Here is a 27,746-nt window from a genome sequence, read left to right as displayed (position 1 = left end):
GGAGTTGAGGGACCTTGGCCCAGCCAACTCATCCCTGTTGTGTCAGCCTCTCTGGGCCTGGGCAGCCGACTCATTTTCAGTGCTAATTAGCATCTCCCCTGCAGCTTTCTGCCCCACTCTAAGTGCTTGACAATCATTAGGTGCTATTGTGTGCAACTGGATCCTAGCTCCAGCACCTCTCTGCCCCAGCTTCTCCTCCAGACCCCAGCTGCCTGAGATAAGGGACCCGGCCACAAACATGCAACACAACCGAAACCCAGACACAATCTAGGCATAGGGACTTGAACACCAACATAAATATACAAAGAGGAAAAACCCAATAACACAGAAGAACTCCCCACACCAAGAAGCAGACCATAGCTCAGAGAGACCCACAGTACACACACAGCACAGACACCAACAGATGCTGAAAAGCAGACACAGGATCATTCCAAAAAGTGACCCAGAAACGAAAACAGAACAAATGGGAACACCAGTGCACATGACACAGGTATACACATCTAGATATGCAACACAGGTATGATTCAGCACAGGTGTGGCGCATCCCAGGGAAGCGCTTGCACTTGGCATATACACAGATGCCAAGATAGTCAGAGCGAGCCGCCTGTGGTTCCCCACCTGTGCAGTGTCTCTCACCTCTGGGCTGCCACACATGCTGTTGCCTGGAACGCCCTTCCCTAATGCCCTCCTCTTTTTACCTGGCTAATTCCTGTCATTCTTCAGATCTTCTAGGAAGACTTCTGCCTCCTTGATAGGGGCCTTTCCATACTCCCCAGCCTTGGAGTGCTTCCTGCCACATGGCATCACTGACTGTTTTCCAGTGAGTTTCTGTCAAGTTTTGGGATGAAGGATTTTGCCTGTGCTCGGTGAGGTGGTGACTGTGGGTGTGAGTGGGTGATTAGGGCCAAAAAAACCCCCCAAAAACTGGACAGAGGCAAATTTGGAGGGAAATGAGTTAGGAATAGCTGTGAGGAGCCTCAGCTACTCAGGGCCTTGGAAGATATTTATTTCTGTATTTATTTATTTATTTATTGAGACAGAGTCTTGCTCTGTCACCCAGGCTGGAGGGCAGTGGTGCTATCCTGACCCACAGCAACCTCCACCTCCCAGGTTCAGGCGATTCTCCTACCTCAGCCTCCCGAGTAGCTGGGATTACAGGTGTGCACCACCATGCCTGGCTAATTTTTGTATTTTTAGCAGAGACGGTGTTTCACCATGTTGGCCAGGCTGGTCTTGAACTCCTGAGCTCAGGTGATCCTCCTGCCTCGGCCTCCCAAAGTGCTGGGATTACAGGCATGAGCCACTGCGCCCGACCTCAGAAGACACTGAAACCCACAGAGAGGACACAGCCAGATGCCCTCTGCCTCATTTTCTCAGACCCTGCCTGATTTATGTTTCTTCTAGGCTTGCTGCCTGACACAGTTCCCTCCTTCCCAGAGCTGGCCTTGCCCCTTGCCACCTCTCGGACCTCGCGCATACTCACTCACCTTCTCTGCTTGGCTGTGCCCTACCCCTACTTCTAAGTCTAGTGAAATCCTTGTTATTCAAGGCCTGAGGTCAGTGGGCGCGTCATCCATGCCTGGCGTCCTAACCCGTGCCACTGAGTATTGTGAAGGGAGGTAGTGGAGGGACGTGCTTGGGAGCACAAGCCTTGAGGACTGTCTCTTGGTTCAGATCTCTGCTCCTCTACTTCTTAGCTGCAGGATTGTGCAAGTTCTGCCACCTTTGTTCCCTCATCTGTAGAAAGGAGAGGATAATAGAGCCCACCTCATTAGGGCAGCCATGAGGATTAAATGAGACACAGTGTGTAATGTACCTGGCTCCCTCTCCAGGTTGCGTGAGAGCAGGGAGAGAGCTAATGAGATCAAGGATGTGCAAATGCACTCAGAAGGTGCCTAGTGGGTCCTTGCTAATTGGCACTTAGTGAAACAAACACCTCCTGTGTGAGCACCTACTATGTGCCTCCGTAGTGGGCTCTGTGCCCCGCCCCTCCTTAGTTTCTGCACGGCTGCCAGTTCTGCACAGCTGTTACTGCTGTGGGAGCTCAGAAGGTGGGGGTGTGACTACTTTTTCAAAATTTATTTTTAATTTTTTACATCTGTTTTATGGAGGCATAATTTACGTACAATAAAATCACCAATTTAGAGTGTATAATGAGTTTTGATAAATATATACGGTCATAACCACCATGACAACTAAGAAAATAATATTTTTATCCTGGCAAACTTCCCTTGTGCCCTTTGTAGTCAGTCCCTTTGACGGGGACTTCTTATAGGAGTGTGAGAAGTACTGGGTTTTCCTTGGGCTGAAAACCTGGGCACATGGAGTGGGGGGTGCCTCAGACATGCTGGAAGTTGCCAGGGAACTGCTGACCCTCTCTGGGCCTTGGTTCCTGGCAGAGGCAGTGCAGCCAGGCAGGGGAAGGGATGCTCAGGCCTTGGTCTCCTGAGGGCAAGCCTTGGATGTGAGGGCTGGATCGGCTGGAAGTGATGGCTTCAGAAACCCATAGAGTGGGTGACAGGGTAGGGAGTTGGTGTTTCCACAAACCCTCCCCTCCTTTGACCAGGTGTGCCCTGTGGTCCTGGTGGAAATGGCTATATATTGTCCAGACTGTAGCAGGGGCTGGCCAAGATGGTCCACTCCTCTCTCCATCCTCCCCCAACAAGGGGCCTAAACTCCACTCTATAGATTAACAATTCCCTGAAAAGAAGGGGGTCACTTTTGTTCCCCAGTTCTAGAACCGAATATTAAAGCAATTATGTAACTAGCAATAAATTACTTAAAGTAGTGACTCACTCAGCTTAATTAGAGCGCAAGCAGGGAGGGATTAAGGTATTTTTAGAGCACGCACCTCACTCTCTTCTGTGGGGGAGGCCTCTGTGCAAGGTGGGGGTGGAAAAAAGGCTGGGAACTCATGGGAGCACCCCAGGTGTCTGCAAGGAGATGAAAGCTGATCCTCCGCCCCACTGAGGTCCTAAGGAAGAAAGGCAGAGTCAGAGCTGCAGCAGGAGGGATTCGGATCAGACTCAAGAACACTTCCCATTGGTGCTTATTGGAGAACTGGGACGGCAACACTAGATTGTAAACTCTGTGAGGGCAGATTAGGTCTGTGACCGCCTCCTCACCCAGTGGCAGACCAAGAATGAGACTTGGGAGCCAGACACAACTGGGTGTGAATCCTGCCTTTGCGGTTGCCAGCATGTGGGCTTGGGCAGGCTCCTTTATCACCAGAAGCTTTGCCATCTCCTCCACTATAAAATGGGCACAATAACATCCACCTGCGTGCATATTATAACGATTGAGTGGGTTAAAATGTGCAAAGCAAGACTTAGTGCTCAGCTGGGCACAGCGGCTCACACCTGTAATCCCAGTACTTTGGGAGGCTGAGACAGAGTCCTTCAGCCCACTAGTTTTGAGACCAGCCTGGGAAACATAGGGAGACCCTGTCTCTTAAAAGAAAAAAAAAATTAGGAGACTCAGTCCTGACTCTGCTAGACCAAAAGCCCCACAAAGGCAGAGATTCGGTTTGGTTTGTGTTGTTCATTGTTGTATCTCAAGCTTTATTCATAGGACTGCACAAAGTAGGTGTTCAGTAAATGCTTTGTTGTGTGACTGCAAGTTAATTTTGTTCCCATTCTCTTGCTCCAAAAAAAAAGTTCATTTTCCTGAGGTTGTGAGTGAAGAAAATAGGCAGTGTGGGCTGGGTGTGGTGTCTCATGCCTGTAATCCCCAGCACTTTGGGAAGCTGAGGCGGGAGGATAACTTGAGGCCAGGAGTTCAAGACCAGCCTGGGTAACTTAGCAAGACCCCATCTCTACTTCAAAAAAATTTAAAACAGAAAAAAATCTAGGGTGTGTGGCGGGAGCAGGTGGGGAGGTTGGAGGGGTGCCTCACAGGTGGGAGTCTGGCATTTCTCCTCCAGGCTGAGGGGGTGGTGACTTCCAGGGAAAGTCCTGGGAGGGATCAGAACCACAGCTCCAGCCTGCTTGGATTAGGGTGGTCTTCTGGCTGCCAGGAGGGTAGCTAGGTGGGAAGATCTGCCCTTGTTTCCTCCATAACCTGGGGTGGGAGGAGGAGGAGCCCCCAGCCTAATCTGATGGGGGAGACCAGAACCCTCACCCACCATTGCTGGCAGTTCAGAGAAGGCAGCGATAAGTCAGGGTGGGGCAACCTGAAAGGCTTCCCAGAGGATTGGATGGGAGGATTAGGCGGAGAAGACATCTGGCATCCGTAAAATGGAGTAATGATTCTGACCCTGCAGGTTTTCTGGGAGGACTAAATGAGTTACATTTTAAAGATGCCTGGTACATGCCTGCCAGAAGAAGGCACAACATATGAACTCCCTCTCTCTTCCCTCCACCCCTCCTCAGCTCCTGTGACATCAGGAGGGACATGCCCTGCCCTGCTCACAGAGGCTGGGTGGGAGGCTCCCATCATGGCCTTCACTGAGGCCGCCTCTGCAGTTGGACCAAGCTGGACACACAGTAGGTGCACACAATAGATGGGGGCAGGTCTGTGCTTGTTTTACCAGGGTGTTGGGAGGCTGAGGGAAGGGCACAGCTGGACTGGGGTGATGGAGTTCAATCCCTGCTCCTCCCCCAGATCCGAGATCCCAAGACGTGTATGCCCAGTGGCTGCTCTGATCAGCTCTGACCAGCTCTCCTCACACCTCATAGGCCTTCCAGGGTTCAGGTGATGAATTAGTGATGACAGCATCCAGCATCGCTATGACAACCACGTGGCACTCTTAGCCTCCAGTCAGGGCTCAGCCACAGAGGCCAGAGACCCCTTTGGCTCTGGGCCTTCGTGCTGGCGTGTGTGAGTGGGGCTGGGGCCTGAGGGAGATGGAGGAGTGGGAGGGGCAGGGGCCAGGGCATGGGGCTGCATCTGGCATGGACTGGAGTTCAGTCAGATTGTTCCATCCAGAGGGACCTTGGGGACAGTTGTTTCTCTCCTTCCTTCCCCCCTTCTTTTCATTCCTCCATCCCTCCTCTTTCCCCTCCTCCCACTTCCTCTGAGCCTTGTTCCTGTTTGAGGCCCTGGGCTGCCAACCCTTTTCCCCTCCTCTGGGAATAAAGCCGGGCTCAGCCCTCACCCGGGGGAGCTGAGTGAGGTGGGGGACAGCCACCTTCTGGTCTAGGCCTCAGGGAAGCTGTGTGGGAACCACTGATGGCTTGGCGAGAGGGCCTGACCCAGCTGTGCCAGGGGTCTGTGCAAGTGGCTGCTGACCCTGATGAATCGGGAGGAGGTTTTCGGTAGAGAGGCAAGGTCAGAGATGAAGCAGCGTGGGATGGAGGAGCGACAGATGTTCAGAGTAGCCTAAGTGTGAGATGCGGAGCCGAGAACATGGGAGGAATCGAGGCTTGAGAAGGACTGGGAGGGAGTGGATGCAGTGAGGAGTTTGCAGTTTGTCCCTGGGGGAAGAGGAGCCCTGAAGATTTTTGTTGTTGCTTCTTTGATTTTTAAATGTGAGGGTTCATTTTAGAGATGGGGAAACAGGCCCAGGGTGGGAAAGTGACTTGCTCAAGCTTAAGTCACTAGAGACAGACTGAGACTACAGGCTCTGCTTGGGTCCTGCTGGACTCTAGCTGGGACCTCCTGCCCCAGACTTGCCGGCCAGGATTTTCCCAGGTAATCACTACCTCCGAGAAAGGCGAGGAGAGCCCATGGGTGACTTTGCCCTCAGTTTGAATGAAATTTGCATCAGCAAGGGCTGTGCCGATAGTCCTTTCTGCCCGTGTCTGGCCTGTTTTGGGGGTAGAGTTGGGCATCCAGGGAAGGATCTGGGAAGTCAGGGGCTTGGCCAGGGCCAGCAAGGCATTAGGGTCAGAGATGGATTCAAACTTTAGGGTCAAACATTAGGGTCAGAGATGGGTCTTTGGGGACCCAGCCCAGACTCTGTGCTCCATCCCCTTCCTCCCTCTCTCAGGAGCCTTTGGCTGAGTTAGGCACCTACAGGAGGCAAGGGTCCCCCCGAGCCCCTCACATTCTCCTCAGGGCTCCTTCTGGCCCTGGGGCCTGATATTGGGCCTGCTGTGCTGGAACTTATCCAGGCAGAAGAAACCTTTAGCCCCATTGTCCTGATGAAGAAACTGAGGTCCCGAGGTAACAGTGACTCATTCAGGGTTACAACAGGTCAGTGGCTGGGCTGGGCCTAGCTGTCTGGCCCTCAGCTTGTCTACACAGCCCTTCCTCGCGGCTCTCCCCTCGCCTCTCCCACCCTGCTGTGCAGCATGGTTGGACCTGCCAGCCTTGATGGATGGCTCTGCAGCTCAACCTCCCTCCCATTCCTCTCCGGATGCTGGGCCGTGAGCCTTCTAATCACCAGTCCTGCCTGGTGGCCGCCAAGCCATCCATCTCCCCACGCAGACTTGCCCAGCACAGGTGGTTTTGTCTGGGGAGAAGGGGGGCACAGCACGTCTTCCTCTGAGGCTGAGCTGAGAGTTTGGCTGCAGCCCCCACTCTGGGGGGCCCGAGGGTTAGGGAATAGCCTGCACTCCCTTGCTGGAGTGTCAGAAATCCCTCCTGAATCTCCCTAGGGCACGTGCACATGCACACACAGGCACACACACTCACAGTAACGCTAATAAAAGCTCTCGTTTATCAAAAGACTATTGTATGGCAAGTATTGTTGCAGAGCCATATGTATCATGTCATTCATCACTCCACTGTACAGATACAGAAACTCAGGCTCAGAGAGGTTAAGTGACTTCCATAGGCTCCATATCCAGGAAATGAAGGAGCTGGGATTTGAACCCAGATCCTTATGGCTCACATCTTGCATTCACAACTCCTGCTCTACTGACTCACCTGTGCACACGCACACAGACACGCACACGTGCACACATGCACACACACGCACACACACACACTCACAGGCACTTGCATGCATGAACACGAGCCACCATTTTGGCTCTTGTACCATCCATCTACCTGGGCCAGGTTCTTGAGGAGTGAGGAGAATGCTGGGCTGCAGAGGGCATGAGGGGTCACTGCTCATTGTCCCCAGGCTGCCCCAAGCTCATTGTCCCCAGGCTGTCTCATCCTGGCTGTGGCACTGGCTGGCTGGGGAGCTGCATGGAGGCGGCAGCCTCCAGGCAGTGGAAAGGGGAGCCTGGGAGACAGTCGATCGATCATCCCTGCAGTGCCTCCTTCCAGGAACTGGGGCCCAGGGGAGTGTGGCGCCACGGGTCGATGTTCTGGGAAGCAGCACAGTCTCTGAGTGCGTACAGGTTATGTGTGGGGCGAGGCTGGTGTGCAGCTGCCCGCCTTCCCCTGGCTCCCTTCCCCTGCTCCTGCCTTCCTCCTGCCATTCACGTGCCAGCCCCACACCCTCCCGATTCCCCCACTGTTCCCAACCTGGGCACTACAGAGGCTGAGAATCCAACTCCCAGTTCCCAGGCACCTGTGTGCCTACTGCTACCGTCCCGCCCTGCCCTAGAGGCAGATCTTGGGTGGGTGCTACAAGAGTCAACCTATGGTGGTTGGGGATAGGTGGGTAGAGGGACCAGGGGCTGGAGCTGTAGAGAAGTGAGCTCCCAGGGCTGGCTGACAGGTGCAGCTAACAGTGTTAGCAATCCCAAGGACAGGTAGCTTGGGGCGGAGGAGAGCATGCTGTCACCCATCCTGATGAGGGAGGGGAGAGATGTCTGGTGCTAGGAGCAGCGGTGGCTGGAGGAGGGCTGGGGACTCTCCCCAGGCCACCCCACACTCTCCCTCTGGCAGGGGCTCCTGAGCAGCCTGGTCACCTTGTTTCTTGGCTGCTTCTTCCCCGGCAAAGGAGCCTCCCCCAGGCTCTCCCACCTGCACTGGCCTCAAGAGAGCTGGGACTGAGCCCCAGTTCAGGCACCTGCTAGCTGGCAGAGGTTAGGGCAAATCACTTTCCTCAGCCCTCTCATCCGTGACAGGCTCTGGTGAGGGTTAAATGAGATGTTGCCTGTCAGGTGCCTGCCACTTCCCTGACGCCGAGCAGCTAGGCTGCTCTGGGTTCTCCAGCACCTGCTTCCCCTGGTCCCAGCGCTGGGTGGGCGGCTGTGTTCTACCGGTCACTGGTGGGTCCCCAGGGCCCCAACACAGGGCCTGCTATTGAGAAAGAGGGAAGTAAGCATCCCAGGGCTGGAGCTCTGCCCCCTGTGGAGGTGTTCCATCTTAGGCTCTGTAATCTCCTCATTCACTCTGGTACAGGGACAAATGTGCCTCTCTGCACTAACTGAGCCCCCGTGGGCAACTAGGAGTGGTGTCACTTGGGGTGGGGGTGGGCAAGGATCTCTGGACTGGGATTTCCAAGCCCTGACTTCCTGTTATTTCAGGCACTGCCTCATTGTTCCATCTTGGGCAAGACCTGTCCTCTTGAGGGTAAGAGAAACATGTGACCTCTGACCTCCAGAGTCTCTCTTCTGAGCTTCTGTGCCCAGATGATTCTGTGTTCTAGGGGACAGGCGAGGCTGGGGGGTGATCCCCATGCCACTGATGGGCAGACTAAGGAGGAGGGGCCCAGGATTGGGGCCAGCTCAGGACTCTGGTGGCCTCGCTGCCCTTGCCCTGGTATTGCTGCCGTTTTGCCCCACTGCCATCTGTCTTCCCATCCGAGTCGCCTGCCTGTCCCTCTCCAGTCCTCTCCTCTCTTCCTTTATTACTATCTCTATATTGCCTCCTGCCTCAGGCTTATCTCCTCCTGTCATGCCTCTATCCATCTCTATCACTCCCCTGCGACTCTGCCCCACTCCCTGGCACACCCTCTCCCTCCCTGGGAGTCGTGAGCGGAGCCTCACTGGGAATCAAGACCCCCCTGCCTCTGGTCTCTATCTAAGCAGTCTCTGCGATTCTGGCCAGCTCTTATCTTTTTCCACCTTCCCAAATCTCTCTTGCTGTCTGATGGTGTCTCTGCCTTTCACTGTCTCTGAACTCCCTTTGTTTTTCTCTTTATGCTTCTCTCTGCTCTTATCTCTGGGCCTCTGTCTCTCAGGGCCTGACTGGTCTTGACCTCTTTGCCTCCTTATTCCCCTTGAGAGCCCAGCCAGGCAGCAGGTCCAGCCCTCCAGCCCGGAGAACAGATGGAGTCCACCCTCCCTCTCTCTCGCTGGTTGCCTCGGAAGCCCCCAACAATGGCCTCCGCCCTGCACCGTGCCTTGTTGCTAGGCCTTGGGCTGGCAGCACCTGGCTTCCATAGCGACGGGTGCTTAGAAACAGAATGCCACATCTCCCAGTCCCACCACAGGAGCCTTTGCCGATTGAGCGAGTGCCTTTTGATCAATCAGGAAGTGTGGCCAGGCTAGGTTGCCTCCAACTTGAGGAGGCAAGAGAGGAGGGGACTGTGGTCTCTGCCTTCTGGAGCTGGGAAGACTGCTGGGCTGGGAGGAGTTGCTCAAGTATGGCCCTGAAGCCGAGGAAGGACTGGGGGAGGCCCTGGGCTCTTTTCCCCAAGTCAGCCTGCTGCAAGAGGCACAAGCTTGGGAGCTGGAAGGGGCTGTGTTGAAATTGCCGTTCCATCATTTCTAGCTGCATGACTTTGGGCAAATGACCGCAGGTCCCAGGGCCTCAGTTTCATCAGCTGTAAAACTGGGCTAATAATACCATGAAGATTAAATAAGAGAATAGATCTGGCACTTAGTAGGTGGTCATCAATGGCCATTCTCCTCCCTTCCCCTTTAAAGTCGTTTAAAATTTAATTGACAGAGAGGAGAAGGAGGGTTCTTCCGGCCTGTGGAATGGTGTAAGCAAGGGGGTGGAGGCTGGCATGCACCTCACATATGCTGGAGTATTTAGGGAGGACCACGGGCCATATCTGGAAATAGTTCTGCCAGAAGCAGCCAGGCCAAGCTGGGTGCCATGTCGTACACCTGTAATTCCAGCTACTAGGGAGGCTGAGGCAGGAGGATCACCTGAACCCTGGAGTTCCAGATCAGCCTGGGCAACATAGTGAGACCCCATCTCAAAAATACAAAACCCAACAGGCAGGCTGAGGGGCCCATGGAGAAGGGACTCTGTCTCCTGGGAGGTATATTCTTGTCAGGTGCAAAGGGATGGGCTTTATCAATTTCTCCTCTAGCATTTGGGGCTGCTAGGTAGGGAGCTACATTGGGGTCCCCTTGCTTATTCTCATGCTGCTCCCTACTTCTGCCCTGTCACTTGGTCCCAGGAGAGGGGCTCCCACTGGTTCCTTTTCCCTGCCAGGCCTGCCCACCAAGGCCACCGTGGCCACACAGCCTGAATCCTGGAGCCAGCAAGTGTCCATGGAAGGCCCCACTCTGTCATCGAAGAGATGAGGAAACAGGCTCAGAAGTAGGAGGGCTTCCTGGTCCTAGGGCGCAGCTCTTCCCTCTTTTCAGGCCTGTCTTCTGCACTAAGGACTTCAGGCCACCAGGGAAGGTCGGGAGGGAGGAGAGGAGATGAGATAGACTTGGGTGGGGGCCTGAGGACAGAGTCTCATGTCACTTGGGCGGCCAGGAAAGGGTTAAAGATCCCTTATCCTAAGCCATGGGCACTGGCACTGCCAGAGGATGCTGAGGCCTGCTGGGGCATAAGGACAACAAGCAACATCCTTTTCTGAGTTCTGAGGAACTCGGGAGTGCCAAGCTCTCTATTAAATACTTTTAAGCCTCTTCTCATGTATTCACAGACACCTTCCAAGGAAGGCCAATTGATCCCCAGTTTAGAAGTGAGAAAACGTGGGCTCTAGGAGGCACTTGTCTAAGGTTACACAGCTGGAGAGTTGGAGATGGTGGTTAGACTGAGTCACACCCCCAGACCCTGGCCCCTCCCTGCGTGCCCCTTCCAGGACACCCATCACTCCCTTGACACCCCCTGGGAGTGGGTGTTCATTTCCCTGGGCTCTCCCAATCCCAGTCCTTGGTGTCCCCAACTGCAGGCAGACACAGGTGCTTGCTGCTGTGCCCTCCCCTTTACCTGGCATCACAGAGACTCAAGCCCACTGACCATTAGGCTCTCAGGGGCATAGAAACCAGGTGCTGGAGTCTTGGAGTCCTGCAATCAGGCATCTCAGGCAGTCAGGACATTAGAATGTTAGAATCTTGGGCTTCTACATTCTCAAGACCCCAGGTTCTCGCATTCATAGAATGTAAGAACAGACTCTTTGAATGATGGGGTGTTATAATAGAAGCTTTGATTTTCTAAGAACATGAAGCTCTGGGAGTTCTTGGAGCCTTGAAGCCATAGACTGGGGCCTCCCTGTGTGATGGTTTCTGAGTTAGCAGGGAGTGTTCAGAGCATGGGGCCTTGGTCCCTGTTGCTTAGACCTTCTTGCCTTGGTATCTCCGACGGGCTCAACTCTTAGTAGCCTTTGTGTGTGTGTGTGTGTGTGTGTGTGTGTGTGTGTAGCGGGGACTGGGGTCAGGGACTGACTCTAGCCTGAGGCACCCCTGGAGTGGGGCCAGCCCAGGAGTAGCAGGTAGAGGAAAGCCGGGCAGCCTCAGGGCTGCAGCTGTCTGGTGGTGCAGGGCAGGGCTCTGGGTGGCTGCCTTTGGCAGAGGACCAGCTTGCCTCCTTCATCCCCTACCCAGCCTGCTACCAGGATCAGGAGGAGGCATCTCCATGGCACTCCTAGGGCTGGAGTCAGAGCAGCCCCTCCAGGTTCTGCAGCCTGGATGGCAGGAGGTGCCACCAAGGGGAGGAGATTGGGGAAGGATTGGGACCTTTATCTGCAGTGAGGTGGAGCATGGGGGATGAGAGATGGAGTGGGGGTCAGTGAAGGGTGTGGGATCAGTGAAGGGGCTGGGGATTTAGTGATGGGCTGGGGCTTAGGATGGAGCCAAGAGCTCTGTGGGTGGGAGACCTTTTGAGAGAGTGGAGACTCAGAGAGAAGGATGAGGGCGCAGCGAGGGGATGTGGCTCAGTGGAGGTTGCTGAAGAGTTTCTTGGGGTCGGCTACATGCAGTGGCTCATGCCTGTAATTCCAGCACTTTGGGAGGCCAAGTCAGGCGGATCACTTGAGGTCGGGAGTTCAAGACTAGCCTGGCCAACATGGTGAAACCCCGTCTCTACCAAAAAATACAAATATTAGCCGGGCGTAATGGCAGGCACCTGTAATCTCAGCTACTCGGGAGGCTGAGGCAGGAGAATTGCTTGAACCTGAGAGGCGGAGGTTGCAGTGAGTCCAGATTGTACCACTGCACTCCAGCCTGGGCGACAGAGCAAGACTCCATCTAAAAAAAAAAAAAAAAAAAATGTCTCGGGGCTGTCTCTGCACTGCTCCAGGTTCCTGAGGATGGCGGTTGGGGCTGGGGGAGTCCTCTGTCCCTGGGGTAGGCTGAGAAGAAAGAGCTCCTTTTCCCAACTCTGCCCAAAGCTGGAAAGGTTGTTAGAGCTGCTAAGAAAGCTGGCATCTGCCTCTCCTTTTGCTCATCTTCCTTTCTGGTTTCCATGGGAATCTGGCTCAGGATGATCAGGGGTTGACAGGATGGCGCTGTGGAAGGAGTCTGTGTCAGGCACAGCCATCCCACATGGGAAGGAGCCGGCTGGTAAGAAAGTGAGTTCCCTGTCCCTGGGAGTGTGCAAGCAGGGTAGGGGCTGAATGGCTAGAGTGACTCCAGAAAGGGGTTCAGATGGGGCAGAGGAAGCAGTCTGGAGGCCACTTCCCTGAGACAATCATGTTTTGTGTGATTGGCTCCAGGGGCCCCGCCAGCCCCACCTTCCAGATGTCCCTGGGCCTCACAAAGGGGGTCACTGCACCCTAGGCACTGCCTCTGATCCAGCCCCAACTCCTGTGCTCTGTGCCTGGCCTATGCTGGACAGGGACATGTGGAGCTGAATGAGATTCAGTCTCTGCCTAGAGGAGCCCCAGTCTGATGGGGAAGGCACACAGGGACACAAATATAGCTGGGTAAGTCCTACAAAAGGGGGCACACCTGGCTGGGAGGCAGTTCCACCACTGATTCCTGTAGTCTGTAGATGTCTTTTTGAGCAATTCTTTTGGGTCAAGACTTGCTCTATTTGCTGGGGTAAAACAGCAGTGAGCAAATCAGAGCTGACAGCATGGTGGGAAGGTTGAGCTCTTCCAGACTGTGATGAGAAGTGTTGGTGAGTGGTGGGGAGAGTGGCCAGAAGGTAGAGTGTGGACGCAGCATGAGAGCAGGCTTTGCCCAGACTTAAGGACCTGGAAGGCCTTGAAGGGCAGGACCAGTGGTCCAACTGTCCTCCTGGCAATAGGAAGCCATATGGGTGGGGGTGAGGCAGAATCAGACTTGGGTGTGGAAAAGATGACTCCAGCCAGTGTGGGCATCGAAGAGGAGGCACAGAAGCAGGCGTGGCCACCTGTCCCTCTGTGCAGGAGCTGTGTGAGCATGTGCTTGAGGATGTGTGTCTGTGTAGAGGACTGGGGTGTAGGCGTGATAGGAACATGGACGTGTATCTATGGAAAGACTCCAATTGTGCGTAGGGGTGTATGTGTGTATGATTCTGTGGCCCAGGGCAGCCTGTGAAAAGGAAGGATCTTGGGGTCTGTGGATGACTGGGAGCAGAGACTAAGGCCTAAGGTATGCTGGGGCCCGAGCCCCCTGGACTTTAGCCCCTGTGAGCTGGCAGGTCTCAGACTAGTCCTGGACTAGAATCCTATGGGTTCCCTTCCCCCAGAGGGTCATGGGGCCAGCCATCTGCTGCAGACAAGACAAACATGCATGCAGATCACATGAAAATGGATGAGGCCTGTGGCTGACCCACCCTACAGCCCCCATCCCCTGGGCCTGAGTTCACTCAGCCTGTACCCTTCCTGACCCAGAGCTGCTGCCAGGGCTCTGGGAACAGGCCTTGCCCACCAGGAGCTGAAATCCACATTGTCCCCAGCACCTGCCCGTGGCCACATCCTCTCTCTGTGAGGGCTACATCTGGAGCCATAGCCAGTGGACACAGAGCTGGACCTGGACTGGTGGCCATGGGCAGCACCTCTGGAAGGTGCTGAGGTGGAGGAGGCAGTATCCAGGCGGGCCTCCCTGGGCAGAAGGTGCCTCTCCTGAGCAGACGGGCCTACCAAGGCACCAGGCCCAAAGATATGGGCAAGGGCTGGATCCTGGTATTGGAGGACCCTCAGGAGAGGCTGTGTGTGACTTGCTCTCTCTGTGACCTGGGCTAGAGCATAAACACGTGTCACACACTTGCACACACATTCACATGTGAAAGCATGCACATGCTCTTCCTGGACACTTGTGTACACATACCACTGCACACATATACCTGCATGTGTGAATATACACTCACTTCTGCACACAGACACATGCCTATCTGCATACGCACACCCGTGCCAACCCCTGTAGATACACAGACATATCTGTGTACACACATATAAGTTCAGCTATAACACTGCAGTATCACACACCCTCACAAGGATACAAACCTGTGCTCACACCCTCTACCACCCTCACACACATCATGCTTACAAGCCTGTGTGCATCCTTACACACATGCACACACGTACAGAGCAGCCTAAGGGTGGCTCACCCCTGCCTAGGTGAACACCTGTGCCCACTCCAGGGCTGGAGTGTTGAGGAAAGGGTCTGGATGGAGGCAAAACCTGCAGAGATGTCAGTTTCTTCCAGGAAGCATCTTGGATTGTCCCTTCACAGAGCCCTTGGAAGTGGGGCCCTCTTTTAGTCCGTGGGCTCTAGCCCAGGTCACAGAGAGAGCAAGTCACACACAGCCTCTCCTGAGGGTCCTCCAATACCAGGATCCAGCCCTTGCCCATATCTTTGGGCCTGGTGCCTGGGTAGGCCCATCTGCTCAGGAGAGGTACCTTCTGCTCAGGGAGGCCAGCCTGGATACTGCCTCCTCCACCTTAGCTTCCCGAGCACTCAAAGAGAAGCAGGCCAAGCTTCACGGCTGCTGAGAAGTCTGAGGCCAGGGAGGGCCAAAGCCTTGCCTGAGGTCACCCAGCATGTCAGCGAAGGGCTAGGGTTTGAACCTGGGCTTCCAGGTGGGGATGTAACCATGGTCCATGGCAACAGGATAGATGCATGTCAGGCAGCAGACAGGCCCTTGGAAGCGGGACATGTGGTCGTGGGGGATAGGAAAAGACTTACAGTCTATGGAGATCTGCCAGGACCAAGTATGTGAGATGGAGAGATGGTGCTTCTTCACCAGAGCTCACTGGACATCACAGGGCTCCCAGCTTGGCTGGACCATGGGGACTCAGGGAAGAATCAGACAGGCCCTGCTCTTGAGGGAGGGCTGGGGATAGGTGAAGAAGGAAGAGGGCATTATAGACTGGGGAGATGGTGGGGGCTACTTCTCATTGGATAGCAGTTTTCTTCCTGCATCTTGAAAGATCTAACTTTCAAATTTCTTTACCCTCAAAACTTGGCATGGAGTACATTCTCAGTAAATATTTATGGCATGAATGAATGAATGAATGAAAGTATGATATTGGCAGGCAGGTACGCCTTTGGAAGGGTATTCAAAATGGGAGGGCAACAGTTTGGGCAAAGGCAAAGGGGTGGAAGAAAAGCCAGAGGTTCAGGGTACAGCTGAGTCAGGCATGTCTGGACAGGAAGTGGTAGGAGAAGCAGCAGGAAAAAGTCACGTGGGGATGAGCCTTGCATGTTATACTGAGTTTAGATGTTGCCTTAGAGGCCATAGGGAGCCCAGTGAAGATTATGAGCAGAGGGTGAACATGGTCAGAGTGAACCTGCCCTGGTTTTTGGGGGGCCTGGGCTACATAGTAGCTGCTCATCCTTGGTGCAAAGAGCACTGGGTTTGGAGTCTATAGGCCCGGGTTCACATTCCTATAGTAACCAGCTGTGCCATCTTGGGTAAGCATCTACATTTCTCTGAGCCTCACTTTCCTTATTTGTAAAATGGGGCTAATACTGTGCCTCCTGAGGCTGTTGGATCGGGCCTGGGTGAGGAAATGCTTCGCCAGCACAAGGCCCTACCAATGAGAGGTGTCATTTTTATTAGGAACAAGGCAGGGCTGGTTCCTAGACAGGGCCTGAGGTTGAGTGGGCCCAGGACCCAGGCTGACAGCTGAGTCACCTTTTCCAGGCCAAGTGGCCTCTAAGGTGGGGAGACAAAAAGAGTTGGCTAGAGGGGCTGGGCTATGCATTCCTAAGCTGGAGCTGGGAGGAAAGCTGGGGCTGGGACTGGGCTTCCTGGTGTCTGAGATGGGCAGAGGGTGCAGACACTGGGATAGTAGGACCCTCAGCCACTGCATTCTTGGGGACAAAAGAGGAGTTGGGAAATCTGATTTCCTTACCTGCCTTTGCTCAAGAAGCAAGGAATGTATTGAAGGCACAGACTGGAGTGAGATGGCCTGGGTTTGAATTTTGACTACTTACTAGCTATGTGACTGTGGGCAATTTACTTTGTGCCTGAGTTTTCCTTATCTGTGAAGTGTGACTAATAATAGATCCCACCTTATATCATTGTTGAGGAGATGAAATGTGAGGCACACAGTATGTGCTCAATACAAGCGAAAGCCTCCCAGCCCCAGATGTATACACTCGGCCAGTAGGGGCCAGCCCTGGCCCTCACCTCCATGGGACAGAGGTCAGCCAGGGAGGAGATGCATCTACTCCAGGGTTCTCTGACCTGGCAGCAAATTAGAATCACCTGGGGATATTTGCAAACATCTGGGATGGGGGTTCCAGATGTCAGCATTTAAAATGCTCCCAGGCAATTCTAACAGGAGTCAGGATGAGAACCCAGCACAGGATCACAGATTGTGGAGTTGGAGAGAGGTAGGGATCTGTGTGTGAGTGGAGGAGTCCTTGGAGTGGGGTCACTCCTAGCTATAAGAGCTCGGCAAGGCCTTTAAATGTGCCAACTCAAGGAGCCTTGGTTGCCCCCTCAGGAAGGGCGCTGGTTGGGGAATTTCAGGGATTGTGTGAAAGGGTTTTTCTGAAAGGGCTCTGCACTCTACCAAGCACTGGAAGAAAGCAGTGCACTTATTTATTGGGTCTAGTGTAATAACATTTCGCAGACGGGGAAATAGAGGCCTAGAGAGGTGCTGTGGCCTGCGCAGAATCCCACAGCAAGTCTGTGGCACAGTTAGGACTCAAACCCTCTGAGGAATGCTTGGATCTGAAAGGTTGACACAGAAAGACTCTTTGAGCTGAGGGACACGTAGAGCACACACCAGGGACCCCAGTCATTGAGCTGCAGTTTGAGAGATTCAAGTAAGACTTCAGAAATAACTTCTTGGCTGGGTGCAGTGGCTCACGCCTGTGATTCCCAACACTTTGGGAGGCTGAGGCGGGTGGATCATGAGGTCAAGAGATCGAGACCATCCTGGCCAACATGGCAAAATCCCATCTCTACTAAAAATATAAAAATTAGCTGGGCATGGTGGCATGCGCCTGTAGTCCCATCTACTCGGGAGGCTGAGGCAAGAGAATCTCTTGAACCCGGGAGGCGGAGGTTGCAGTGAGCTGAGATCGCACCACTGAGCTCCAGTCTGGTGACAGAGTGAGACACCATCTCAAAAAACTAAACTAAACTAAACTAAACTAAAAATAAAATAAATAAAATAAAATAACTTCTCAAGAGGTGAGTGCCATGGAGGTGGTGCCTGGAGTTGGGAGCCCAAGAGATGGGGGCGGTGCCAGGCCAGGGTCAGCTGTTGACCATGGTCTGAGGTGGCCTCCCCTGAAGAACAAGTAACTCTGGCCAGTGGCTGTAACAGATACCTCCCGGGCACCTGTGTCTCACCCAGGCTTGTCCAGAGCCCAGGACTGAGCCAGTGACACATGCTCAGAATTTACCAAGAGACTTGTGCACTGAGCTCACACTCAGACCTAGTCCTTCCAAAAGCCCTTACATGGGTCATCCCCTTTTGCAGAAGAGAAAACTGAGGCCAAAAATAGGAAGGGAGGCCCTGTGGGGGCCAGAACCTTTACACATCTTAGCCCAGGTAATCTTTTCTACAGTGTTAATAAGTAGGATGAATTGCCCCTGTTTGGAAGACTCAGTAAAATACATTGACTTGGCCCAGATCACTTACTCCACACCTCTCCTAAGTCCCCAGATGTGACTCCCAGGAAAGACACAAAAAAGGGCTACCCAGAGGGATAAGGCAGTGACCAGGGAAGCCCTCCCAGAGGAGGTGGGCCTTCAAATGGCTCCTAAATGACAGGCAGGAGGGAAGGATCTGGGAGGGTATTGGGGGTAGGGTGGCATGGGCAAAGGCCTGGAGGCGAGAGTCAGTCAGTCATTGATGTGAGAAGAGCAAGAAGTGGAAATGTAAGGAATGGTGGGGAGGGGCGCCAGAGCTGGATGAACAAGCGAGGGTTCAGCTGTAGAAGGTCTGGCCCGCCAGGCTGAGGGCTGGGGCTTTATTGTGCTGGTGGTAGGGAGCCACTGAGGGTGAGTGGGGTAGAGCATGCCAGAGCATGCCTCAGAAAGAAAGGTGGGAGACATGCTGGCATGGAGGGCCACCCCCTGAGTTGGTGGGGTGGCCGGGCTCTGCCAAGGCTATGTGCCAGCTGCCTGGACTGTGTCCAGGAATGGGCACAATGACTCAACATTGAGAAAATCACTCCCCAGGGAGAAAGGGCCCTGATGAATCACCCAACTGAGGTGGGGAGGCTGGGAGGCTGGGAGGCTGGGGGCTCACTGAGTCACCCTCCAAGAGTTGGTGAGGAGGGGAGCTGCAGAGAGAGGGGCCGGCAGTGCAGTTGAGGGGGGGATTCAGGTCAGACCACAGTGAGGGCTGTCGGGGGACTCTGCCTTCCCGCCATTCCCGGGTTTGATCCTCCTGGCCGTCCTGTGAGGGAGATGAGAAAACTGAGACCCAGGAAGTGGGGGGAGGGGATCCGAGCAAGGTCTTGCGGCAAGTCGCTGGCAAAGGCCTAGCGAGACCCAAGCGCATCCTCCAGTCCAGACACGTCCTGCCGCCCCAGCCGCTTTCATGCCAAGCAGAGGCCTAAGAACCGGGTCGGTCCGGGCAGGGAGCTGACCCCGGTGACCCGCTGAATCCCCGGACGCGGCCCCTCCGGGCAGCCGGCAACTGAGGCCGGACTGCGCCGCCGCGATGGGACGGCAGGGGGCGCAGGAGCGTCGCGGCTGCCGCAGGCTCCTGAACCCAGAAGCCGCTCCGCGGAGAAACGCGCTCCCGGCGCGCGGGTCCCACCGCGGAACTGCGGTCCGTGTGGCCCTGGGGCCTGCACCCTCTCCGGCTCCGGGAACGGCGACAGAGACCTGCCCGCCCAGGCCTAGGGGCCCCAGTCAGTAGCGGCCGCCGTGTGTGCGCTCGGTGTCTGTGCGCACGTGTCTCCCTCGCGGATGGGCGACTGCTCCAGGGCCTGTCCGTCTCGGAGCGACCTCCAACATTCTCCCGACTTCCCCCTGCCTCCTAGGTTGAGGGAGAGGAGCAAGTCCGAGGCTCCTGCGGTGTCCGCGGCCCCTGCCCCCCTTCCCCTTCCCTCCCCACCCCACCCCACTGCGCCGGTCTCTGCCTGGGGCTCTGGCCGGGCCCCGGACCCCAGAGTGGTGGCGGGGAAACAGGGTGCGATCAGACAGGGTGGAGGCTCTGAGAGCGGCCCCTGCGAGATGCAAGAGAAGTGGCGACGGGGCGAGGGGCAGCGAGCGCAGGCTGACAGCAGGCCAGCTGGAAGGGCCGAGGGAACCCAGGGCGAGAGAGAAGCGGGATGACAGCGGCCGGGGGTCCGGTGGGGTCGGAGGATCCGGCGGGCCGAGAGGTGCGGTCCGCGGTGGCGGGGACATAGGCGGGGCCGGGGCGGGCCGGGGGCGGGCGGGGGGCGGGCCGGGGCGGGGCCGGGGCGGACACTCGGGCGGACCCGGCGAAGCTGTCGCGGACGCGCTGACCGAGCGCAGCGGCCGGGCCGGCGGGCGGGCGGGCGGCTGCGAGCATGGTCCTGGTGCTGCACCACATCCTCATCGCTGTTGTCCAATTCCTCAGGCGGGGCCAGCAGGTCTTCCTCAAGCCGGACGAGCCGCCGCCGCCGCCGCCGCAGCCATGCGCCGACAGCCTGCAGGTAGGGGGGCCCCCGCGCTGGGCACCAGGAGAACGGGGTGTCCGGCGAGCGCCGGGCCGGGTCCGCCCGCCCCCGAGCCCCCGAACCCTTCTCAGGGAGGAGACCCCTCCTCTAGTTCTGAATTCTACTCCTGTGCTGGGACGGCAGCGCAGACCAAGAGCCCTTGAAGCCCCGGCTCTCAGTCCACACGTCACCCCAGACTCTGAACTCCTTTCGGATCCGGGGCTCCACCCCAAGCACTGAGCTTCCAGTCCACTGTGGGACCGCAGTGCACACTGAGAGCTGTGCCCAAGCCTCGAATTCCCTTTCCTTAGATTAGTGGGGACCCCTGCCCACGCCTCGGAACCTTCACCATATATGTGGGGCTCCCGGCACACCTGGAGCACCTGAACCCCCAGCTGTCCTCCAGGACCCCACCTGAGAGCCGGCCTCACCCAAAGCCCCAAACCTCCATTCCACAGCCTCAACTGGACACCCGCTCAGATTCCCACCCAAACATCTGGACTTCAGTCCTCAGCCTGGATCCTACCCCAGAGTCCAAATCTCTCCTTCCATCAGGGCTTCACTGGCCTCCTCTGTGGGACCCACTCCCTGATCCCTTCCCTCCCTCCTGTGTTGGAGATCTCCGAGTCTTTCCTCGTGGGGGGCCCCTCCTCTTGTTCCTCTCCAGGTACAGTGGTCCCACTTTATTCTCTGGGCTTCTCCGCTGGTTTCTCTTCAAGTGTTTCTGGGCTCTCTAATTTGTTCTGTTGCCCCATGTGCCCACCTCTCTTGGTCTATCTTGGTCTCTCTCCCGTTTCTCTAGGTCTCTATCTTTGTTTTGGGGTCTCTTTCTGCAGCCACCCCTTCCTCTTCTATCTACCTCTGCTTTGTGGTGAGGAGGGGGCAGGCTCAGAGAGCAGGGCTAGTGTCCCTGGGACACCCCCGCCCCCCATGTTCTCAGGCATGGCATGGTGTGGGCGCAGGTGGAAGGGCCTGAACGTGGAGTGTGCTGCCCTCAGGCGGTGCCCAGGGATCTGAGGTGGTGGGGGGATGATGTGGTGGGCACTGGCTTTTGTAACTTATAAAGCCCCTCATCCCAGCTGCCCTGGTCTTGACGGGGGCGGCTAGGGCTTGAGATAGAGAAGAGTAGACTGCAATCTGGTGTCAACCTGGGGTGAGATGTGTCCAGGCTGGGTGGTTCTAAGGTGTATGTGTTTGTGTGAGTGTTCCTCTGTGTGTGTAGCACGGGCTGGGTTGCATGTGTTGGGTGTGTCTTGTGTGTAATCATGTGTGTTGTGCCGTGTATGAATGTGTCATCAAGAGTGGAATTATTTGAGGGGAGATTATGGGAAGTGTGGGAATTGTGGGTCTATGGCATTGTGTGCTATGTGTGGCTGGGGAGGCAGTGTTGTGGCTGTGGAGTGGTAGCTGGGTGTGTGGCTGTTGTGTGTATAGGGAACTTGTGTGTATGTGGCTGTATGTCTGTCATTGTACAGTGGAGTTGTTGTAGGGACAGCTTGCCTACAGGGTTCTACATGTCGTTGTGTATGTTACTGGCTGTTGTGTGTGGCCAGGAAGGGCCACTGCAGGGGCCTGATGGTTTCCATTGGGTGTCTTGTCAGAGAGGAGTTGGGGCAGGGTGTGCTGTGTGTGCCAATGTGTTTGCAGCCTAGGTGGCTGGCTTAGAGTCACTATGGCACATCCTGGGATTGCTTGGGGAATATATCTATTAGGACCTGAGTGCTGGTGTTTGAGTGTCATGTGTCTGTGTGGTGGCTGCTCCTGCGATTCTGGACAGGAAAGGGTTGCAGGCAGGGCTGAGGGGTCTGAGGCGAGGAGCCAGTTGACAAGTGTGTGAGTGTGTGAGAGAGTGTGTGTGTGTGCGTGCATGTACACGTGCATATGGGGATGGGGGTGGGGTGGGAGGAGGCAGTGGGCCAGCAGGTCTGTCTATGCTGAGGGGCTGTGTGTGCCCACAAACGTGTGACATTAGGTGTGCACATTATCTATGCAGGTTGTGTCTGCATGTGTCTCTGTGTCTAGGTGGCGTGCGTGTTGAATTTAATTGGATGCATACGCCTGTGGTTGGGGAGGTGAGAGGCGTGTGAGGTGCGTGGTGGGAGACGGTGTGAGTGTGGTGTGAAGTGAGGGTGTGTGAGCTGGGTGACTTTTTGGTGTGATGTGTGGATTATGTGATCTTTTCTCCCAGTGAGCTGTGTGTGTGTGTGGTGAGGAGTGCGTGGAGGATGGCCAGTGAGCTGGCGGTGTGTGTGTTGGGGGTGTTGAGGACTGTAGAATGTGCTGCGGTGGGAGTGTGTGCATGAGGTGTGTGTGAGGAATGAGGTCTGTAACATTTGGGGCGTGTGGAATATAGTGGGTGTCCCCATAAATGTCTGTGGAGTGACGCATGCGTGCAAAAGGGCTTGGCTGCCATCCTGTTCTTGCTCCTCTCCTGATCAGGTCCCTAGAGATGCCCTGGAATGTTCTCCATGCCCCCCCAACCCCAGCTGCCCCTACCCTTTGCCCTTCACCCTCCTTGCCTTGACCAAGCCCTTTGTTTTGGGTTTCCGGTGGAGCAGGCGCTGGACAGGCAGGCGGCAGGCGATGTCACGGTCTGGGAACCTTTGTTCTTTTCCTCTTAGTTTGACTGGTGTTTGAGGCCCCGGTTTGGAGGAGGGTGTGGAGAGGATGCACGTGGCAGCAAGGTCACTGTGTTTACTACACCTCTTCGTGCTCCGCAGAGGGGAGGCATACGGCGCAGGCAGTGAGGCCTGGGTGGTGTCCTTGGTGGTGCCTGTTGGTGTAAGAACATCTTGGGCTGGGCTTGGAGTTTGCCAGCCATGCAGTCTTAGTCCATAGTGGCCCAGCGCCCTTCCTGGCTCATGTCAGTGGGGCTGAGCAGCCGAGCAGCCAAGCACCCGCTTCTCCAAGTTCACCTGCCCTCGCCCCTTCTCTGTGTGGCTGCAGCCCCTGGAGATAACCAGGAAGACCTCGATTTAGTTCTATTTGTGTTCACTCCAGGTCAGATGGAGGAGAAATAATCCCCATGCTCACAGAGACACTTATCTGAAAGGAGAGAGCTGGTCACACTTTTGGGGACCCTCTAGACTGATGCAGTCTGTAGGGGGATCGAGGTCATACCTTCCAGAGAGAGCTGTGGGAAAACCCTACTGGGCTGCCTCCCAGCAGGTGCTTGAGAGAAGAAACATCCAAGATTCCTTGAGATTGGAAGGCTCAGAGAAGTCTGAGTCAGTCAGGGAAGGGGCTGGGGTCGATGCCGCAGTGTCATATTTCAGAAGGTTCTCTGAAATGAATGGGCTTGAGCTGGACCTTGAAGGGGGTGTTGGGGCGGGCAGAGAAATGCAGCCTGGGGCTAAGGAAGGTTCTGGCCTGACTGGCAAAAGGGATCTTGCTGGCCGTTCCCCAGGTAACACTGTCTGGCTTTGGGTAGCCATCCCTGGGCCTCCAGCCTTCTCAAGCTTTCACGGTACCTTTTTTATCCCATTGTCTCTGGCTGGAATTATCTTCATTGTCATTGACATTGTCATCTTCATCATCTTTTAGGCAGTTATTTCCAAATTCCAAGGTCCTTTCACAGATGTCTCATTTAGCAGGTTAACTCATGCAATTGTCCAAAAGTCTTTATGGAACACCTGCTGTGTACCAGGCAGGCACAGTTTTAAGTGCCGGGGTCATGGTGGTGGCCAAACTGGCCTCATGGAGCTCCTACCTTCTGTGTCCAGCCATGCTGTCAGTTGCCCACCCTTCTGTGTTTCCCCCAGTCTGGGGCGCCTGGTTCTGTGGGGCTCCGCATGTGCACCCTCTGGTGCTGGGGTCTGGCTCCTACCAGAATGTGAGCTCTGCAGAGGCTGGGCCCAGGTCTCTCCTCTACCCACCGTGTGTGTCCTGAGCTGGGTCTAGCAGAGTCCAGATGCTCACACCTATCATCAGATGACCGGAACTGCCATGTAGGGTTGGCAGCCCAGCTCTGTCTAGGGAAACTGGGGTCCAACGGATGAGGGGACTCTCATCTCATCAGGCAGCATCTCATCAGGCCCTTCTTTTACCAGTAGCTCCAGAGACCAAGAGGGGTCAGGTGACTGGTACAGGTCTCACAGCAGGGTGGCACGGCTGGTGTCAGAAGACAGCACTTCTTGCTGCCAGGTTGGGCTCTGGCCCCAGCACCATGCTGCTCTATGGCTGGCCTCCGTGCTGCCTGCAGCGGGTAAACGATTATTAATGACCCCCCTGGCGAGGAGACAGGAAATGTTTCCCAGCCACAGCTGGGGACCTGCTCCCTGCCAGCCCCAGCTATCCATACCCGTCCTGACCATGGCATCGGTGCTGATGTTATCTTCATTCTGCCTCAGTCTTCTTTGCTCCTTCTGCCCATCCCCCGACCTCCCTGATCTTGACATCCTAAGGGTAAATGACGAGAAGCTACAGAGCTTTCTTTTCCATATCCCTGTCCCTCACCACTTTCTCCAACCTGACTCATCTCTACCTTCTTCCTTGTCCCATGCCAGCCAGAAGTAGCTCTTCCTCCAGGAAGGCTTCTCTGAATGCACAGCCAGCTCCTCCAGTGGCCACTACCCTGAGCCTGAGGCACTGAGTCCCCCTCATTGCAGACTCTAGTCCTCCACTGATGGTTTGCTCTGATGGTCCTAGAGCTGGCCTGGGCACTTCCTGCAGCCTGTCCCTAATTGCTGCCTTAGGACTGACATATGAAGGGTCCTCCCAGATGCTACCTCCAGGAAGTCTCCAGTTCCACTCAGCCAGGGATTCTTACCTCCTTTGAGCACACTGCCCTTCCTGTCTGAGTCACATATGTGTACTTCCAGGACTTCCTAGGTGGACATTAGTGAACACCTGCTATGTGCCCAGCAGAGAGGGTGGGAAGAGATGAGCAGGATGCAGGCCTTAAAATCCCCACACCTTCCCCCAAGCCTGAGCAATGTTGCATCAGCCCCTTGGCAGGTGGCACAGACCTAGGTACTAGGGCTGGCGGAGGGGAGGCGGGGAAGCAGGGAGTGATGTTGGTAGAGTGTGTGGGGAGGGCAACGAGGGAGATAAACTCAGGGGCCATGGTGATATAAAGCAGGGACCCCTATTTCAGCCCAGAGTGGGAGGGAGGGGCATGTTGGGGAGCTTCCAGGAGGAAACAAATCTAAACTGAGAGCTAAGGCCAAGCCAGGAGAAAGTTCTGGACAGAGGGGAGAGAATGGTTACTGTGAAGTTTCGCTGGTGGCAGACAGAGGGAGGAGAGCCTGTGGCAGCACCACTCCGTGGAGCAGGCCCCCTGGCTGGGTGCCAGGGGACTGGTGAAGCTGGCCCAGCCAGATGGTGCAGGACTTGTAAGCCATGTTAAGGACTGCGGACTTATTCTGGAGGGAAATTGACCCTGGGGAAGAGTTGAGAGAATGGATATGACAGATCAGATCTGCATGTTCAGGAGCTCCCTGGACCATGGCGTGGAGACTGAGGGGAGGCTGGTGTGGTCCAGGTAAGGGGGGGTGATGAGGCCTGGACAGGGAAATGGCTGAAGAATGGAGGGGAGGGGACAGAGTGGCCAGGGCTGGTGGAGGGAGCCAGCCAGCTGTAGACATGAAGGGCAAGGGAGGAGAATGCTGCCCCACCCAGGTGTCTGGGTGGGTTTTGTGCAGTCTCTGAGAGGTATAGGAGGGAAGACAGGGGTTAGTGGCAGAGGCCTGGGCCTGTGTCAGGGCCCTTTAAGGACCAAGAGGTCTCGGAAAAGCCTCAGAGGAGGTCATGAGCTTTGAGGTTAAAGGGAGACCTGAAGCCGGCCCAGGGCTGCGACAGCCTCACCTGTAACATGGGGAACTCGGGATCTGCCCTGGGCAAAGGGTGTTCAGAATTCAGTAATCAAAACAATCTGTGAAATGTAATACTTAATAAAATTCAAATCCAAAAATGTCTGAGTACATTCCAAAATGAGTAAAAATGTACATTTATGAAAATGCTAAACATACGTGATTGTTCTAATGTAAATTGTAAGCCTCAGCTGCTTCCCAAAACTTTGGATCCGGCTCCCTTGAAGCTACTGCCTCTGATGTGGCTGCCCCCTGCGGCTCCAGGACCTTCCTGTTCAGCTCCCTTGAGAGGAGCCGGCAGGGCCCTTCCTTTGCAGAGCCTGTACTCTGGCTGGTGGCTTCAGGGCGCAGGCATTCTGCCTTTCCTGTCCCCCACCCTAAGGGAGTTGGCCTTGCATGCCTCCCATCCATGGTTGCCTCTACTGGGGGCTGCCACTGGGAGACAGGAAGGGCATGGGAGTTGCGGGAGCTCAGGGTAAGAGGGGCTGAGATCTTGTGGTGTGGAGGGGGAGCAGGAAGATAGGGTGGCCGGAAGAATGGAGAGGGCTGGGAATGAGAGCAAAGGGAGACAGGCAGAGCTGAAGAGCAGTATCACCCCAACATCAATACTGGTATTTCAGAATGGGAAAGCTGTGCCATTTCCCGAAACATCAGAATGCTGAGGTCCGATCTTGCAGTCTCTGAGCTGGGCATTCCTTGGCCCCCACTCTCAGGTATTCTTGCACAAGACCATTTTTCTGGGCTGCATTTTCTCATTTGTAAAAGGAGGAAGTTGGGGGTCAATATCTCCAAGCGATATATGAGCTCTAGCTCTAGGAGTATAGGATTTTGAGAATCTGGAATTGTCAGTCTGTGGGGTTCTAACTGGGACAATTCTAGCATTCCTTGACTCTCAGCTCCCAGCCAGGGCTGTGTGGATGAGTGGTTGTGTGATTCCGACATTCTGAGACTTTAAGATGCTAAGGCTCTAGGAGCTAGAGATATGGACATTCTGTGAATCTAGGATTCTAGAATTTGATTGTTTGATGATTCAATGATTCTAAATGGGGCTGCTGGGAAGAGCTGCAACCACCTGCCTTGTTAATGTCAATGTTCAGTTATTAAAAACATAACAAGAAGCAATGGAGACAGATAGCTCAGAATGGTGGGCGCTCCCTCCAGTCCCAGTGAGGGAGGACAGAGGAGGCCGGGCTGGCCTTAGAGGAGAATAGAGACCTTTTCAACCTGGGTCACACAGGTTGTTTCTCCTGTCACAACAGAACTGGTGTGTGTACATTCGAGAGATCTGCCACTCCCAAAGCTTGCAGGGTAAGGGGCTCATTTCCTTCAGCACTGGCCTCTATTCCTTAACCATTTCAGACTGGGCAGAGAGAGGGGTAACTACCCTTTCGTCCCAGCCCTCAAAGTCTCTGGGCAGAAATGGCAGCAGTGGAGGAAGGAGAGGTCTGCTCACCCCGGCCCCTTCCCTGACAGCCTGAGGGGGAAAACAGGACATGAATACTTCCTGGACACAGACATGGAAATGCATGAACCCCTGCCTGCGAAGGCCCCACGTTCAAAGGCTCAGACAAGGGCAGAGGCCAGGACAGCCAGTGGGGTCCCGTCAGCACCCTCTCAGTATAGGCTGAGGAGGGAAGACCCTGTTCTTGCCCCAAGGGTGACAGTGAGAAGGGGTCAAGGAAGGGAGTCCCAGGTCAGGGACTGGAAGTGCTGACAGGTCCTCCCCTGTGTGCGAGGCCACAGTCCAGCCTGGCAGAAGGCCAGCCCAGTTGTCCAGTGTTTCACTGCCTCCTGGGTCCTTCCTATGCCTCGGCACCCAGGCCAGAGTTGGGGAGGGGTCCAGGCTGCAGAGGATGGTTTCCTTCCAGCGTGCCCATCCCCGATGGATCCTTAGAAGCCCAGTACAGCTGCACAGTTCCAAGGGCTTCCGCTGCCTGGTAGGTTCACAGACCAAAGCTGGCCCTGGTCACACAGCACAAACGGGGCCTGAAATCAG

General features: G+C 55.3%; 1 protein-coding gene across 5 annotated transcripts in view; it reads left to right on the top strand.

The window, feature by feature from the left end:
- Window positions 1-27,746, top strand: part of PDE2A (phosphodiesterase 2A) — a 99,676-nt gene that overhangs the window by 11,907 nt on the left and 60,023 nt on the right. For 2 of the 5 annotated variants that reach the window (XM_055282835.2, XM_055282839.2), the window contains exon 2: window positions 19,862-19,937. In XM_055282835.2, coding sequence (XP_055138810.1) covers window positions 19,862-19,937 — 76 coding nt within the window. Of the gene's footprint in view, window positions 1-19,621; window positions 19,641-19,744; window positions 19,938-26,390; window positions 26,464-27,746 lie in introns of those variants that run through there. The other 3 variants (XM_055282840.2, XM_063642002.1, XM_055282838.2) reach the window with 3 other exon arrangements.

Source organism: Symphalangus syndactylus, chromosome 6 (assembly GCF_028878055.3).
Source record: "Symphalangus syndactylus isolate Jambi chromosome 6, NHGRI_mSymSyn1-v2.1_pri, whole genome shotgun sequence".
NCBI classification, from domain to species: domain Eukaryota; kingdom Metazoa; phylum Chordata; class Mammalia; order Primates; family Hylobatidae; genus Symphalangus; species Symphalangus syndactylus.
Note: the sequence above shows the minus strand (reverse complement) of the source record. Positions and strands in the feature narration are given on the sequence as shown.